The sequence below is a fragment of the Euprymna scolopes genome, chromosome 36 (assembly GCF_053919585.1).
Source record: "Euprymna scolopes isolate OS-2025 chromosome 36, ASM5391958v1, whole genome shotgun sequence".
Classification (NCBI taxonomy): Eukaryota; Metazoa; Mollusca; class Cephalopoda; order Sepiida; family Sepiolidae; genus Euprymna; species Euprymna scolopes.
Genome location: NC_136517.1, coordinates 95,246,012 through 95,264,630, shown reverse-complemented (window position 1 = coordinate 95,264,630; position 18,619 = coordinate 95,246,012). Strand labels below are relative to the sequence as shown.

The 18,619-nt window shown below is 34.5% G+C and overlaps 1 protein-coding gene across 4 annotated transcripts in view; it reads right to left on the bottom strand.

Annotated features, from left to right (window-relative positions):
- Positions 1-18,619, bottom strand: part of LOC145260690 (thyroid receptor-interacting protein 11-like) — a 183,818-nt gene that overhangs the window by 52,210 nt on the left and 112,989 nt on the right. For all 4 annotated transcript variants that reach the window (XM_080119089.1, XM_080119091.1, XM_080119090.1 and 1 more), the window contains 2 exons: positions 5,440-5,524; positions 14-3,225 (listed from right to left, as the gene is read on the bottom strand). In XM_080119089.1, the coding sequence (XP_079975215.1) occupies positions 14-3,225; positions 5,440-5,524 (3,297 nt within the window). The remainder of the gene's footprint in view (positions 1-13; positions 3,226-5,439; positions 5,525-18,619) is intronic.

The following is an 18,619-nucleotide window of genomic DNA, read 5'->3' as shown; positions in this document are numbered from 1 at the left end:
CAAATAAACTGACCTCTTTCATCATTTCTCCCTTTTCGGCTTGCACCTGTTTAAGCGATAGGATTATTTGGTCCCTTTCTTGTTGAAACTGTAATGTGTGTTGACGAAGAACTTCTGATTCTTTAATCAACACGTCGATCTGGCTTTCGTTGCCCTGCTGCTTCTGAAGTAACGCCGTCATCGTGTTCGCCTTCTCCGTCATGTTCCGCAACTCAAATTCCTTCTGCTGTATAGTCAGGCTGAGCTTGTTGTTGATTTCCGTAAGCTTTGAATTCTCCACGTTCTGCTCGGAACTTTGCTGTTTCGATGATGCCATTTCTGTTTGAAAGTCGTTCAATTTCGAGTTTGATTCGCTCAGCTGGAACTGGAGACTGTCGACGTGCTTTTTGGCATTGTTCTTCTCCATTTCCATCTGTCGGAAGCTGTTCTCGAGTTCGCCGTTCTTCTGCACAAGATTCTGATGCTTCTGCTCGAGTTCTGCTATGTGTGTCTGCAGCTTTGACAGTCGCTCGCTTAGCGTATTTGACTCTTCGACTTTGCTATTGTACGATATCACATCAACAACTTCACTGGCATTGCTTTTTTGAAATAACTCTTCGTATTTTAATTCCATTTCGCTATGTTTCTGTTTATAGTTTACGAGTTCATTTTGCGTTTTTACTAAAAGCTGATTCTTGTCTTCGAATAACAGCATCAGCTGATCGTGTTCTTGTTTTAGTTGGTCAAATTTCTCAGACTCGTTTTTTATGTAGGCATTCAACCGTTGAATTTCGCTGTGATAAGCGACGCTCTCTTGATGCTTCTGGTTTAAGTAGCTTCCGATTTGGTCTCGTTCACCCTGAAGAAGCGCTAATTCTTTTTTGAAATTTTCCTTCTCCTGTATGAGGGAGTTAATCTGAGGGCCGTTCTGGGAACTGTCCTGGAATATCGCAAGGAGCGTTTCATTTTTCTGCTTCAGTGCGTCAATCTCGACGTCCTTGTCGCGAATGATGTTAGAGAGTCTTTGTAAGGCTTCCTTTTGCATGCTGCCGGCGTCATCCTGATCTTCCGAGACAGAAACACTACGGCTTTTCGACTGGGAGAGTTGTTGGTTTTGCATCTGTAGTCGATCAATGGCGTTCCTCTCCTCCGAGATGATGGTCATCAGTCGATGAACCTCCGCCTTTAACTGACTACATTCCCGCATCTTCTCTTCCATAACGGAAATCATTTGTTCCTTTTCAAGTTTTAGATTCTTTACATCATTCGACAACTGGTGCAACTCTAAAAGACTTTTGTCTCCGTAAACGGAAATCGATTTATTTTCAATCATATTCAACAACATAGAATTATTAGTCTGTAATTCTTGGATAACTTTATCTTTCTCAAGAACAGTCTGCTGTAATTGGTCAAGGTCGTCAGAATGTCCGTTTTTATATTCATCAGCTACAAAATCTTTCTGCCCACATTCGTTAACCCCTTCTTGGCACTGGGCGACAGACGGAAGGATTTTATCGTCATTGTAACCTTTGGAAGACTCTGGATCCCGGATATTATCATCATTCTTTTCTTCATCAACATCCACATCATTCTCTGCCATATCCAAAACAAAGTCGTTGTTAAACCGTTCCTCTCGCAAATTAGTTAAATAAGTCGCCACCCGACTATCTAAATTCTTCATCTTTGAACTCTCAAAAACGCGAGCAATTTCTTGAAGCATGTTTTTAAAATACAAAATACTTTCTTCGGAACGGGAAACTTCAGCTTCCAACAAATGAATACGATTGTTTTGCTCACGTGAAATCGTATCGTCAGTATCATCAAAAGGTGCTAGTATACTTTCGTTCTGAGTTAACTGCGACGTTTCTTGCAATCGATAAACGGTTTCTTGCAAAGATTCGATTTTATCATGGGCCAACGCAAGTTCTGATTCCAAATCTGTGATTAATCCTAAAGTCTGCGATTGCGAACTCGCGCTTTCCTTACAATCTGTATCCGTTTGGAATGACACCAAAACTTCCATTTCCTTCCGGAGTTCTGCATTTGTTTGTTTTAAAGAGCTTAACTCCGCCTCAAGCTCTTCAATCCGATTTAAGTTAACGGCATATTGTTCGGACTCTTCCGCATCCTCGCTCTTTTCTTTTTGGGTGAGAAAAGGGATCTCAGACTTTAAATCAGAAACTTCTTTCTCTTTTTCATGCAGCGAATTTATCAACTCCGAAACGCCATCAAATTTACAACTTTCTCCGCTGACATCAAGTTTCCGTTTTAAACTGTTCACGCACGTTTCAAAGTCAAAAATCCGACTCCGTACTTCCGGATGTTCTGACATTTTGCTACCACTGATGTAGTCCATAAAAACTCTCTCTACTTCGGTAATGTATTCAAGTAACGCGTTTTTATCCGACAACAGGTTTTCTATTTTAGACCGCAACTCATCGCCTTTGGCTCCATCTGTGGACGTACTCGTATGCTCTGTGTCAGGATCCTTTTCACAAGCTTCGTATGTTTCATTAAGCATAGAATATTTGTCATTCAATAAATAATTTTCTTTCTTCAATAATTCAAGTTCCTCTTGTAATTGCAAACATCTATTCCGATAGTCAGATATCTCTTTATCATCTTTCTCTTTTGTTTCGATTTGCCTATTTAAATGATCCGTTAATTCATTGATCTTTTCAGACAAGCCTTTATTTTCGGTCCGCAGTTCTTCGGAATTGTTTGACTTCATTTCCTCCGTAAGTTCACGCAGCTCTTCTTTCAGCAGCCCATTCTGTTTGCTCAATTCTTCCGACCGGGATTTTAAGGCGGACATTTTCTCGGTCATTTCCGTCTTATCCATGTGCAGTTCGTTAACAACGTACGCACCTTTCTGCAACTTTTCTTTCAGATCTTCCACGATGGCATCCGCATCTTTCTTGGCCGACGAAAGACCTGTGATCTCTTTCATATACGCCTTTTCAGCCTCCTGCTTCTGCCTCGAGAAATCCTCCTTCGTCGTTTCCAAGGTCGTCTTCAATGACTCAACTTCTTTCGTCAAACGTTCAACTTCATCGGTTTTTTCTTTCACTTTCTTGTTAAGCTCGTTGCGAATTTCGATCAATTGAATATCGACTTCTTGGTGTTGGGCGTCCAATTCTTCAAGGCTGTTTTGGAGTTCCAATTTCTCAGCATTCAATCTTTCAATGTCTGCATCTTTCTCTCCAAGTAAAGATTCCTGTTTTTTTAATTTTTCTTTGAGAACTTCTGAAAAAGAAAACAGACAAAAAATTTTTAAAATTGTAAATTATTTAAAAATAACAAAAAACATTCACTAAAAATAAAAATAGAGAATTAATAAATTCAAAATTATTTATAAACTAGCGGGGGTACCCGGCGTTGCCCGAGTGTTTGTTTCCGAGACGGGGGGGGGGGAGTTTTAAAAAATGTTATGGTAGGTAAGTAGGAAGGATCAAACCCGGAGTAATGAGTAAAAGTAGGAAAATAAAGTGTAAAAAAAAAACAAAAAACATCTGCAACGTTAACAGTTCGGCCACCAAGAAAAGTCCATTCCAGTTGTTTAGGAAAAAAAAAAAAAAAAAACGACTACGGTAGGTCGGCGCGAACGTGAAAATATAATGTGAATTGTCCAGCACGCTAACCACTACGCCACAGAGCACTGCAGCTTAGTTTAGTGATTTTAAATAACTTCACATGAAAGAACTACGAAGCCAAACCGGTGTTCTCTTCTCAACTGTTCCTTGTGAACGATCCCCAAACGGTGTTAAGTGGTGGCAGGGGGAGGAGGAATTTATTAGAGAGAAAATATTTTACCACTTCCATTGATCTTAACCGATTTTGGCCGTGACTTCTCAGCAAAAAAAGTATAGAAATCTAAGATTATCGAGGAATTTGAGAAATAATAAGCCTATAACACACCTCAGATATTGTTCTGCCGTTTGTGCATATTATATTTGCATGAAATATCTTGATTTTTAATCCTATTACTGTCAAAATCAGACGGGAAAAAATGAGTTCATTTTATTTATATAGAGATAACAAAAAACATTCCCTAAAAATAAAAATAGAGAATTAATAAATTCCAAATGGACATTGTTTATAGAATCTGGATGTTTAGCCATAAAAATTCTATTTCAAACTATAGCATATCACACCAATAAAATTTCCGTTAAACTAAAGCCCTTACAAGATAATAATAAAGAAATGTCAGATACTCAAAGATAGATTGCATCTGCTTGTATTATTTATAATTAGACAAAATTTAGTCAGTCGCATTCTCGTCTTTAGGCCCATATAGCATTGTATCTGACAAATCGATAATTGATTCTGTTTAGCCATTTTCTTTTGTTGAACAGTGGTGCATGTTAATTAAAAATGATGAATTTTAATTTGATTTCCTTTGCTGGTACAATTTATTCTACTCAGAATGTTTTCCACAATGAAGCCATTCTTATTTTCAGCAGCAATTTTGTTAATTACAAATGCAAACCATTTTTCTAATCAGCAACAAATTTTTTTAATAGTAGTAAATAGTAATATTAATACAGATGAGAAAAATTGGAGGAGAATAAGAGAGAAAGAGAGCAAGGGAGAGGGGAAAATAGAGAGAAAGAGAGGGGATGAGAGAGCGAGAGAGAGAGGGGATGAGAGAGAAAGAGAGGGGATGAGAGAGCGAGAGAGAGAGGGGATGAGAGAGAGAGAGAGAGGGGACGAGAGAGCTAGAGAGAGAGGGGACGAGAGAGCTAGAGAGAGAGAGAGAGAGAAAGGGGATGAGAGAGAGAGAGGGGACGAGAGAGAGAGAGAGAGAGAGAGAGAGAGAGAGAGAGAGCGGGGACGAGAGAGAGAGAGAGAGAGAGAGCGGGGACGAGAGAGCGGACGAGAGAGAGAGAGAGAGAGAGTGGACGAGAGAGCGAGAGAGAGAGCAAGAGAGAGAGAGAGGGGACGAGAGAGCGAGAGAGAGAGAGGAGAGGGGACGGGAGAGAAAGGGAGAGGGGACGGGAGAGAAAGGGAGAGGGGACGGGAGAGAAAGGGAGAGGGGATGGGAGAGAAAGGGAGAGGGGACGGGAGAGAAAGGGGACAAGAGAGGGAACAAGAGAAAGGGAGAAGGAACAAGAGAGAGAGAGAAAAGGAGAGGGGATGAGAGTGAGGAAGGGAGAGGGAACATGAGATGGAGAAAGGGAGGAGACAAGAGAGAGAGGAAATAAGAGAGAGGGGTGGACAAGAGAGAGAGAGAGAAGGAGGGGGTAGAAGAGAATAAGAGTGAAAAGAGAGGCAGAGAAAGGAGATAATTGAAGAAGAAGAAGAAGAAGAAGAAGAAGAGAAGGGGTGAAGTATAGGGAAGAAGATATGATTGTGAAGATGAGAAGAGGAAAAAAGAGAAAGAAAGCAACAAGAAATGAAGATGGCACGAGAAGAGATAAAAGGGAAGAAAGAAGAAGAAAAAAAGAAAAAGAAACTTACTTTCATTTTTGTTTTTTTCAATATATTTCTCCTCCAATGTGGATAATCTCGCTTTAAAGTAACTAATCTCATCATTAGCAATGTGCTGAAATGAGGTGAAAAAAAGAAGGAAATCTTTTAAAAATTCTTGAAACAAAATTGTAAAAACATTAAAAATAAAATTTTAAAACAAAAAGAAAATCTTGAAAAGATTCTTGAAACAAAATTGTAAAAACATTAAAAATAAAATTTAAAAAAAAAAAAGAAAATCTTGAAAAAATTCTTGAAACAAAATTGTAAAAACATTAAAAATAAAATTAAAAAAAAAAGAAAATCTTGAAAAAATTCTTGAAACAAAATTGTAAAAACATTAAAAATAAAATTAAAAAAAAAAAAAGAAAATCTTGAAAAAATTCTTGAAACAAAATTGTAAAAACATTAAAAATAAAATTAAAAAAAAAAAAAGAAAATCTTGAAAAAATTCTTGAAACAAAATTGTAAAAACATTAAAAATAAAATTTAAAAAAAAAGGTAATCTTTAAAAGATTCTTGAAACAAAATTGTAAAAACATTAAAAATAAAATTTAAAAAAAAAAAGGAAATCTTGAAAAGATTCTTAAAACAAAATTGTAAAAACATTAAAAATAAAATTTTTAAAAAAAAAGAAAATCTTGAAAAAATTCTTGAAACAAAATTGTAAAAACATTAAAAATAAAATTAAAATAAAAAAAGAAAATCTTGAAAAAATTCTTGAAACAAAATTGTAAAAACATTAAAAATAAAATTTAAAAAAAAAAGGTAATCTTTAAAAGATTCTTGAAACAAAATTGTAAAAACATTAAAAAAAAAAGGAAATCTTTAAAAGATTCTTGAAACAAAATTGTAAAAACATTAAAAAAAAAAAAGGAAATCTTTAAAAGATTCTTGAAACAAAATTGCAAAAACTACTGTTCTATCTTTAGCATCATTTTCACAATGTTTCGACTAATGTAACCTCCAACCTTCTTCAGATGTATTTTGTCAAACTCAGGAATCTGAACAGAATTTCGAAGAGAACCCTTTATTTACTTCACAGAGTAAGCATACTTTCATTCCGTCAGCCATGACTGGATAGAGGTCCTAAGTAATTCACAATTTTATTTTTTGATCACCCATACTGAGAATTGAACCTTCAACCTTCAGAACACTTTTACAATTGATTTTTTTCAATTGTTTCAAAATTAGCATGTCATCAACAAGACTCAAAACAAAAAAAGTATTTTGGAGTCCTGATGATGAGATTTTAATGTTGAAACAGTCAATCCACGTGAACTCCATATAATGTTTATGTAAGTTTTTTATATATATATATACATATATTAAAAGATTTAAGAGATATATATGATGGACTCTCCTGTCGATTTCAACGTATGAGCTCGGCCATAAAACTAAGTTATTCGGAAATCCACACAGATGATTTGTTTATAATGGTGAAGACTTTGTGCAGAACCAAGCACTCTTTTTGGTACAACTGCTCAAAGATTTAAAAGATCTAATATATATATATCACGTCACGGGTCCTGAGTTCAACAGAAACATTCCCGAGTAAAATACACCTGGAAAAGGTTGGAGATTATATCAAACGAAACATTTGGAAAATAACACTCAAGATGAGAGCAGTAGTCCGAAGAATATCCAAATAATACAACTGACCAACAATCATCTCGAAAATTCAGAAATGTAATAAAAAATATTTGTAAATATAAAACACTGAATATTATTTACACAACTGTTTTCATTTTGTAGTCTCCAACCTTCAGGTGCATCGTGTTTAACTCCGGAATCTCGAAAGAAGTTTAAACAGAATCCTTATATATACAACAGGGCTCTATGGACAAATTTATCTTTAGTTGACCTTTGACAACTAAATATTTTCGTTTACTAGCCAAATAGAAAAGTTACTAGCCAAACCTTGATTTTTAGAATATGACATCTTCGTTCTATGACGATTATGTACATAATAAAGTTGGGGTTTTTCTTGTATTTTTTAATAAGTAATTCTAAATATACAACAAATTTTATGTTGATACTTGAAGGTATTCTAATAATGATTCTAATTTCTTCAGGTGTTTTTTTAACAGCCTTCGTTAAAAAAAAAAAAGAAAGAAAAAAGAGTATATTGTTTAATTAAACTTATTTTTTAAATAATTTTACTTTGTTCGTTTTATTAAAAAAAAAAAACAAAAAAAAAACAAAGTTGAAAAGATATTTTTCATTCAGTAGTAAGCTTTGGAAGATTGTCAGTGAAAGAAATACAATCGCCAAAAGATAAGCGTTTCATTATTTCTAGTCGCCACTTTAAAATTTCACTTGCAATGTAGAGCCTTGTACAAGGAGTATTCCAAAAGTAGTATCTTCTATTTTTTATTCCACCCAAATGGATCAGAGGGGATTACAAATTACATTGTTATGATGACTGAATTTATGCATTCATAACCTGAAAGTTTTATCTTTCTGGTGCAGATATTGATGATATGAGACCCTAAGAAAACAACCCCTGTCATGGACGTGTGTCAGAAGTAGAGATGCGTCATTGAATACCTGGCAAAAATGCATTGAGAATGGTGGTGAAAAATAATATCTGCAGCACAAAAAGTTGCTCGTTTTTATGGTGCCACTCCCGCCTTCACAGTTGGTCAAATGGTGGACATTATGGTCAGAAAAAGTCTTGAACGGTAGAAGACTGTTTGAAAATTGTGATGGCATCTCTTCCTCCGTTTTTAGCAATAGTTTTAATGTCTTAAAATGTTTTCTGATAATTTTCAATTTAAATAGAAATGACATTTTTTAAACGTTTTTGAAAATAAAAATATTAAAAATAGAAAACAATATACACAAAAAAAAACACAAACAATTTTACAATTTATAAGCCTTGCTAAAACAAAAACAAAAAAACAAATGAAGAAATTAATTTTTAAATTTTAGACAATTTAATATTGAAAATTTAGTAGACCGAAAAAATTATATAGGGAGAGGATTAATAATAAAAATTGTTGGGTTTTTTTTTTGGGGGGGGGGGGGGGTCTAAATAACATTTTTTTTTTAATTTGTTATTTTACATTATTACCAAAAGATTTTATCAAATTCAAAGAATTTGTTTATCTTTTGACAATCCTTTCTTATATTCTTTGACATTTATCTGATTACAGGTGTGAACATGTTGTCTTTTTATTAAAACCAAAAAGATGAGTAGACGATGGAAAAAAAATCCTGAAATTGAGACGAATTTGCAGAGTGGCGAGGGGAATAAGTAAGAAGGTAAGGTTTTAGTGATTTGAAATGAATCAGCTTCTTTTTTTTTTTTTTTTTTTTTTTTTTAACTCTTATTCACCTCAACCAAGGTATATTGCCACTTGGACATAAGGGGCTACTGTTTGGGACCATGTCTACAGGGGATTATGTAGGGAGTTGAGCAGCAAGATGACTGTTTGCATTACCTTCACATTTCTGAATAGAAATACAGTCAGGGAAGCAAAAATAAAAAATTTTAAAAAAGGAGTGAATTCCAAAGAGCCTGGCAGTCCGAGGGAAGAAACTATTAGAGTAGAAGGCTAGGGACCTCTACAATAAAGGGCTAGGATTTTGATGCTTGTTGAGTTAGTTGGTCAAATTTACATCAAGGGGACACAAATGCTACAATGCTCGTCAGAACACATTCTATTAAAATACTTGTAGAACAGGCACAGCAATGCAACATTGTGGAGATGGGACAGGGATTAGAACTTGGTTGATAGTGCGGGACATATTAGATTCAAGACTCTTTTTGGACCCTGTCTAAGAAGGAAAGATTAGTGGTAGACACATAAGCCCCAACGTGGCAACAATATTCCATGCATGGGCAAATTGTGGCATTGTAGCGATACAGGATACTATCAGATGAGAATAGTTTTCTAGCATAGAGATAATCCATCTTCATTGCAGCAGCCTTGGCAACATCTTTAACATAATTGGTCCTGTAAATGTTAAGCTAAGAAATTTGAACGATGGGTTCTCAGGTGGGGTGTTATTTGTCATGGCAATCTTTGGTTGAGAAGGTTTTTGTAGTTGTTAAAGGAAAGAAGCTTAATCTCAGTAGCATTAAACCCCATTCCACTATAGACTGAATGTCATTTTCTATGGTTTCAGCCATTGCTTTTGATATGCCTTGCTCCCATATTTCTGTTATAGAGCATAGTGTCATATACCCATCCCTAACACAATTTTATCAGGGAGGTCATTTTCGTATAAAACAAAAATATATTCGATCAAAGCTGAATAACCAGGGGTGGCTCTAGCAATTTTAAGTGGAAATCCACTTTTTCTGGATTAAAAAAGACAGAATTTCATGAAAAAGTGGAGAACTCACGTGTTTTGTAAAAATTATGAGACCACAAAATGCTATTTTCATGTTTTCATGCCATATGGATTTTATTTTCGCACTAATGTTTTAATAGAGACAAAAACGCAAGATCTCTCTGATTCTCTCTCCTCTGATCTTGAGCACATATTGCAATGAGGAAAAGGGTGGCTGGTTAATTTTAATGCATCTAAAACAAAGCTTCTATCTTTCAATCATCAACTCTCTGATCCCCGTCTGGTATCAATTGAAATGAATAGCTCTTGTTTTAGGGAGGCTCCATGTTTTCACAAGCTTCTAAGTCTGAACTTTACTCCTGATCTGAAATGGAACAGAAGAGACGTTGCGAGCATGTCTCTGCTCTATCATTATTTTCATGGCAAGTGCTTGTCTGAGCTCCAATCTATGGTCCCTCCCCCCTGCCAAACTTTCACGAAAAACACTCGTCTAGCTGAAACCACTATCCATAATTTCCCCCACTCACTATTTATCTATGCCTAAACCTAAACATGGGCTCCATTAACAAAAGCTTCTTTCTTAGAACTGCCTGCCTGTAGAACTCTGTTCCGTTTGCCTGTTTTCCAGCTGACTACAATATTATGGTTGTCTTCAAGTCCAATGTAAACAAGTTCTTGAATAGCTGTCCTCTTAAATAATCTAATTTACCAAATTTTCACTACTAACAATTACTATGATATTGTCCTATTGACTACCATATCCATGAGTGGCTTCCAGGCCTTGATAAGAGGTGACTTCTTTGTAAAAAAAAAAAAAAAAAGAAAAAAAAGTAATTGGATCATGTAATAACAAAAAACAAGTTTTTCATTAATTTTTTTTAAAAATATCACATTATTTTACATAATCACCAAAAAGCTGACATCAGCAAAACTTTTGTGAATATAATAGCAAAGATGAGAACAATAGTTCGAATGATTCAAATTATCGATCTTCATCTAAAAAAATCTACACTTATCCCCCCCCCCGAAAAAAATTAAATAAAAACCTCTAAACATGCAGTGAAGGTGTGTGTGTGGGGGGGGGGGCAACAACACCAACATGCACAAAATGGTAACCAAGACAACAACCGTTGAAGAAGAAGGAGAGTATGTAGTTCCTCTTGTACAGTATATGCTGGGCAGGACCTGCGCGTCGCACCGTTTCCTGCTTTGACAGAGTTCAAATCTGTCTTTGGAATCTAGTAAGCGATGCCCTTTTCTCCTCCTTGCAATGTTATCTTTCTCACAGAAGATACATTGTTAGTCAATCTCTTCTCTATCGTAATTTTCATAACAAGTGCTCGTCTGAGCTTCGATCTATGATCCCTTCTTCCCAAACTTTCACAAAAAGCACTCATCTATCCACAACCACTGTCAACAATTCCCCCACTCTCTATCTATTCTTAAATCTAAATGTAAATTCCACAAACAAGGCTTTATTCTTAGACCTGCCCACTTATGGAACTCTGTGCTGTAGTCCTGTTTTCCAGCTAACTACAACATGGTCATCTTCAACTCCAATGTAAACAAGTTCTTGTTGAGCCGTCGCCTTAAATAATCAAATTCTAGCCAATTTCCACCACTATCAATCACTACACTGTTGTCTCAGTGACTATTGTACACTTATAAGACCCTTATTGTTGAATGGCCTTCAGGCCTTGATTCTCTTATATAAAAATTCTCTTATAGAAAAGATACTGATTAATTGTAATGCAAAAAAACATTTGATACATCATGATGTATACAAATCGTCAAATCACAGAATATGCTAAATACATCAAACGTACAGTGTTGTATATTGAAGAGGACAGCTCCCGGTTTTTAGTTCGAAACAAACTAATTAGGATCTAATATTATTATTGAAAAGAATTTTGAAATTGAACGCAGTTATTAAAAGTTAAAATGAATACATTTTTTGTTAGTTAAGATACGATTCCAGGAATGCAGTGAATTATCCATTGTAGTGAGGCATGCAAATTAGAAATAAATTATAAAACAAAGAATGCGGTAAGCAGAAAGTTGTGTTGTGTTAATTTGGGTCAAAGCAGGAATAATGGAACAATGGAATTAAAAAATGTTCACAGAGAAAATCTGGGACTTTTGTTGCCAGGACACGTGTTGAAGCCATGTGCATTGTCCATGTGCTTGGGATGCACGTTTCGCCCGCGTGTTGACGTCACATAGAATTTATATATACAGTTAAGGAGTCCAAGTCAGTTCAGTTGGAGAGAGAGTTTAAGGCGAGTTGGAGAACAGTTCGAGTTAGTCTGGCAGAATGACTGAGTTGGCCTAGCTCCTTAGGAAGCGAAGGGGGAGACAAAAACGAGGCAATGTAGCAACTTAGGCAGGCATCAAATTCTTATTACCAGCTGGAAAAAATGTCTCCATTGGTCATTTCAACCAAGATAATGTGTTGTGTTCTGTTTGTTTATACCATCATGCTGTTCCATTGATTGTATAATGAATTTGTATGCAAACCCTTTCCAAAGGTTGACTGTGTCCCCCTCTTCAATAATGCATTCCCCTACCCTGTTTAAAGAACTGTTCATTAAAACCTTCTCCTTTCATATCTCTCAGCCTTCTACAATATAAATCTCACCTGTCTGTGTAAATGTATCTGTGTATGTATGCCTGAAACTTTCAACAGAGACGAAATACACGGTAACTATGCAGCAAAGTTTAAGTTTTTTGGGTTTTTTTACACAGTGATCACCACTTAACAAGGCCCGGAAGCCACTCAGGGATAAGGATTATTGCAAGTACATTACGTTAGTGTGGAGATTTGATGAAGTGTTTACTTAAGGGGGTGGTTCATTAGGAATTTGTTAACGTTGGACTTGAAGACATCCAAGTTGTAGTCAGGTGGGAAGCAGGCAGATGGAACAGAGTTCCACAGGCGTGCAGTTCTAAGAAAGAAGCTTTGTTCATGGAATCCGCGTTTTGATTTAGGCACAGATAAAGAGTGGGGGAACGTTTTGGACAGTGGATTCAGCTAGATAGGTGTTTTTCGTGAAAGATTGGCGAGGGGGGACCAGAGATTGGAGTTCAGACGAGCACCTGCCATGGAAATAACGATAAAACAAGGATAGGCTCGCAACGTCTCTTCCGTGGGAGAGAGGTTGCAGGGTAGAGAAAAGGGCATCTCCCACTAAGCCACGAAGTCTATTTTGTACTCTGTCAAGGCAGGATAGGCTGTTTTTAGCAGCTCCTGCAAGTCAGAGCAAGAATAATAGAACAATGAGTTAAAGAATCTCCACAGAGAAAATCTGGGACTTTTGTTGCCAGGCGACGTGTTCGAAGCCATGTGCATTGTCCATGTGTATGGGATGCACATGTTTCGCCCGCGTGTTGACGTCACAAAGAAGTATAGGATTAATATATACACTTAAGTTAGACTAGAAAAGAGACAGTCCAGGGCAGTCAGTTGGAGGAGAACAAGTGAGTCGGGAAGACTGACAGAAACTCCTTAGGAAGCGAAGAGGGTCAGTAAATGATGACAATATAGCAGGCATTGAATTCCCATCACCATCTGGATGAATAAACGTCTTGTATTTGTTACGTAAGCTTTTTGTCTTCGCTCGTCATTCAAAGGTAATGCGTTTTGTCTTCATCGTCTTATATAAAGAATTTTGCATGAAAGCCTCCTTCCAAAGGTTGACTGTATGTCCCTCTTCGATAATGCATATCCCTCCTGTTTAAAGAACTTTCATTAACACTTCTCTTTACATTTATCTCTTAATCCGTCATAAGAATTGCACCGTCTTTCTCTTCTATTATAAATGTCATCTCATATCTGTGCACGCGCAATGCAACACACAGCAATTTAGTGCCATTTTGTGTATTAAATGTTATATGGTGGATCGTATTGTATGTCACACATACCCAATGAACAATTAGGAACGACAACAAGAAACAGCAAAAATATACACACTTGATTATATGTACACAATTACATGAACATTGTATATATATATATATACTGTTACACCCTTCCAAAACATAACAGCCTCTGGGTCACATGCATGCAGTCCTTGGCAGCCCATATAAAAGATACCGCAATTTTATCAGTCATGTGTGCGCTCCTTATGAAAACACAAATTGACTGACATGGCCCTTAATGGATTCTGATTTTGAGATGCTTAAAATAAAAGAACTGTCAATTTTATAAAATATTTTAGAGTTTGTTGCTGTTTGTATTATTTGCATGACTCTTCTCATCTTCGATGTTATTCTCACAACATTTTCACCGATGCAACCTCCACACTTTTTCAAGTATATTTTGTTGAACTCGGGAATCTTCATAAAATTTGGAATGGAACCATTTATTTAAACCACATCAAAACCCCATAGCATCAAGAATAAAATACTAAGTAAAATTTAGTTCTAAGTGATGATGTTCTCAGGGTTGAAGGTTCAATCCTCAGTGTGGGTGATACAAATTGCTTAAAACTTCATGGTTGACAGAACTCAAGCATGCCATCTACAAGTTTGATAAGATACACCAAAGAAGGTTGGAGGTTACATCGGCTGAAACGTTGTATGAATAACATCCATAATGAGAACAGTAGTTCCAAGGTTCATACAGATTTTCAAGGCCTTCTCTAGACAAAATTTAAGTTTTCAAAACAAAATTTGGAGTTTGTTTTACAGTCCAAAGTGATTTGAAAAAGTGGTAAAAAAATCAAATATACAACAAATAAATGTTACCATAGCCAATAAAAGTTACTTTGCAACCTGCATCATTTTTTAAAAACGTTTTTAAGTAGTTTTAAATACTTTTTATTTCATCTCAAATATTCACTCTCTTTATGACTTAAATTTCCAACCAAGATGGCTTCTGTCTTTCCCACTTTTTGTCCCGGCCAGCCTCATCTTTAGTTATCACAATTTTTGGGGTTGGTGGGTTGGGGCTCACCATTGGAGAGTCCTGTCCACACAAGGAAAGTTTGTTTTTTTTGAGGAGGGGGCATAAAGAATGCAAGTTTTAAGGCTTTTTAAAAACTTTTTTCCAGAAATTTTCCATATTTTCAAGGATTTTTCAAGGTAATAACAAAAATAAGGCCTTTTCAAAGCAATAACCAATCAAAGTTACTTTGCAACCTGCATCACTTTTTGGTGTTTTTAAGTAGATTTAAATGATTTTTATATCATTTATAATATTAACTCTCTTTACGGCTTTTAAATTTCCAAACCAGATTGCTACTGTTTTGTCCATTTTTTCGGCCCGTTCAGCTTCATTTGTGGGAGGGGGTAGGGGGGGGGGGGAGAATCCCCATTGGAGAGCCCTGTCTGCAGAAGCAAAGGTTTTATAGAGGAAAGAGGTTATTTTTATTTATGGGGGCCACACTACCCCCCCCCCCCAAAAAAAAATAAATTATAAATGAGAGCAAAAATAGCAGGAGATTTATTTCGATTTTATTTTTAATATTTTGACACAAATTTTTACTGAACATAAAGAATACGATTTTCAAGACATTTTCCATATTTTCAAGTAATAATAGAAATAAGACCTTTTCAAGGTAAAAGACAAAATTCAAGGAATTTTCAAGTCTGTGCGAACACCGAGTCCTAATAAACCAAATTATCTAAAAAATACACAAACATCTTTTTGTTATTGCTTTTAACACTTGTATCTTTAACAACAAACAACACAAATTCGATACAAAACTAAACAAAAAAGTAAAAACTCCACCAAACAGAAATGATGCAACATCACAGTAATGGAATCACAATATAAACCAAATTAAAGTGGGACAAAAAGAAATAATTTAATAAATTGGATAAAAATTTGTTTTTAAAAAAATTCTATTTTTATACTGATCCAGAATGTGACTCATGGTTGCAGTGGCATCTTCTGGCAGTTTAGGGTAAGTTGCCTGAAAAAAGTTAATGCCATTAGCCAATCAGTAATTAGCTCTCAGCAGACATTTTTCATTATAGGAAAAACATCATTTATCTGAAACTATTCTTGAAAAAAAATTTTCAATCATAATTGTTTCTATGAAAAAAATTGTTTTCAATCATAATTGTTTCTAGGAAAAAAATAATTTTTTGATCATAGTTGTTTCTATGAAAAAAAATTGTTTTCAATTATAATTGTTTCTAGGAAAAACAAAATTTTTTTCGATCATAATTGTTTTTATGAAAAAAATTGTTTTCAATTATAATTGTTTCTATGAAAAAAATTTTTTTTTCGATCATAATTGTTTCTATGAAAAAAATTGTTTTCAATTATAATTGTTTTTAGGAAAAAAATAATTTTTTCGATCATAATTGTTTCTATGAAAAAACAATTTTTTCGATCATAATTGTTTCTATGAAAAAACAATTTTTTCGATCATAATTGTTTCTAGGAAAAAAATTGTTTTCAATCATAATTGTTTCTATGAAAAAAAAATGTTTTCAATCATAATTGTTTCCATGAAAAAAAAAATGTTTTCAATCATAATTGTTTCCATGAAAAAAAAATTTTCTGTTTTAAGAGAAAATAAAAAATTATTAGTCTTGTTAAGATAGTCAACAGATTAATTTTTAAATATTTTAAATAATTTTTTTAAATATAATTTGTAAGCGAAAATAATATCATTTACTTAATTATCATATCAAAAATAGTAATATATCCAAATATTACGAAAATTCAAGGAGAAAGTTATTTGTAGTTGAAAGTAATATTTACGAAAAATGGAAGAAAATTGTATTTTTCATATATGTCCTAACATAGACGGTAAGATTCCAAACACAAGGGACATTGACCACCTTCAAATGGCAACCAACATTTTAGCAGATAGCAATAAACTTTTTTTTACTAAAAACGCAATAGCAGTTTTTCTACTCAATAAAATTTTATAATATTTGAATATATTACCATTTTCAACAACTTAGTAAGTAATTTTTTTTTTGGTTACAAGGACATAATTAAAAACTCGATCTGTCAACTATCTGAAAAAGCACCAAATTATTTTGCAAAAAAAAAAAAAAAAAAAGAAAGAAAATTCTTAGATACTTTCTATGTAAAAAAAGAAAAACATTTCTAATTTTCACTCATAGTAATTTTCCATGTTTTCGCCTTTAAAAAATATTTCTTTGAAACATTTGTTAAAAAAATTTGATATAATTTTCTGGAAAAATAAAAAAATTTCTTTCATTAATTAAACTTAGCTTCTTGTGTTAAAGTTTTATTTTCAGTGTTTTCGATTTACCATCTACAGTATTCGCATTGGCTTTTTCCAGCGACTTTTCCGGATTCTTACCATGAACTGCTGGAAGATGCCGACATGGCCTTGGGTCAGGTCCTGGATAAGTACTTTTTTTTTTTTTTTAAATATTGAAAACACAAAACAACAAACAACTTGTCAGACACATAAAATATACGAGATGAGAAATGAAGCAAGCTTTGAATAAATAAATAAAAGGTTGCTACTTTATAATCACCCAACCATGAACAAAAGTGTTTTATTATTTTGAAATCTGCCAATTTTTTAGAGAATGTTCCAATAGTCATAATAACATAGAATCTTAATGCATTTCAAGAACAAAAGAAATTGGTTTTGTTTTCTTCATTTTTTGTTTACTTATTACGACTGTTGTTGTGTCGTTTGCTTCCAAGTTTTCCTGCGATTCAAAGCATGTATCTTCAACAATTTATCCAAGGGCTGAACACCCCATGTTGACCATACGAATGTAACTAATTTGTCCTAAGGATAAATATAGTGCTTTCAGCAAATCCTCCAACCTAACGTGTTGGGTTTGGTCAGATTTCAATTTGCAGGTTCATCCAATCATGAATCTGTCATTGCGTTGCAGACAGGCAAGAGAAGACAAGGTGAAAGCCAATCATTAACTCGTATATAACGCTATACTCATGATACAGCTGCTATATAACTGTTGAAACGGTACTTATGCAGAATATAGACCATGCTGAAATAATGTTATTATTTAGTAAACCATTCTTAACATAAGAGTTTTCATTGTATAGTTTCCCTCCATCTCAAGATTTTTCAGATCCACATCGAAGCATGCCTTGCTAAGGGACAATCTGTGAGGATGTGTGCGATAGTTTGCACGTCAGCACCATAGGAACACCGAGTGTCCTGTACATCGTTCCACTTGTGTAGGTTGTTACATTGGCAGTCTTTACTCAGACCCGGTTGAATGTTCAGAGGCTGCTGAGAGGTCTTTTTTCAGTGCCAGAAGAGCCACGTTGTTGTTGTCTTTGACTGATTCATTCCACCGATGCAGGCAGAAAGATACTGGTGTTGTTCATCGGAGGCCTGCAACAGTGGCAAAGCCCTTGCCAGATTGTAGTCACTGCAGCACATCTTGGGTGTTTTGTAACTATTCTGTACTTTCACCTCACAATTTAATAAACAAAATATGTAATAAAACTTTAATTCAACTTGAAAATACTATTAAAAAAATAGCATGGTATTTTCTCTGCATAATTTCCAAATGATTTAAAATCTTTAAAATAATTTCAAAACGATTCCAAACAAAACATATAGAAAATTATGTTTACCAAATTACATTTTCGAAAAAGGTACAACAGTAGTTGACACATTTTTGACTTTGACCCTTTTTTTTTTTTTAACTTCTTCAGCTAGTCTAAGTTTCGAGGATTTTCGTTTGTACAGAATAGCTACCCATTGGAAACTCTTATAAATTAAGCATGGCTTTCAATTCAAGAGGTTATGGGCCCAGCATTCTTCCACTGCGATAGTGTTTTTAGTTAATAATATATCTTCTTTTTTTAATTTTTTAAATATTCAATTATAATTCACAAACACCAAATTTAGTATTTTCAGCAAATCTTAATATGTTGAGTTATTATAAA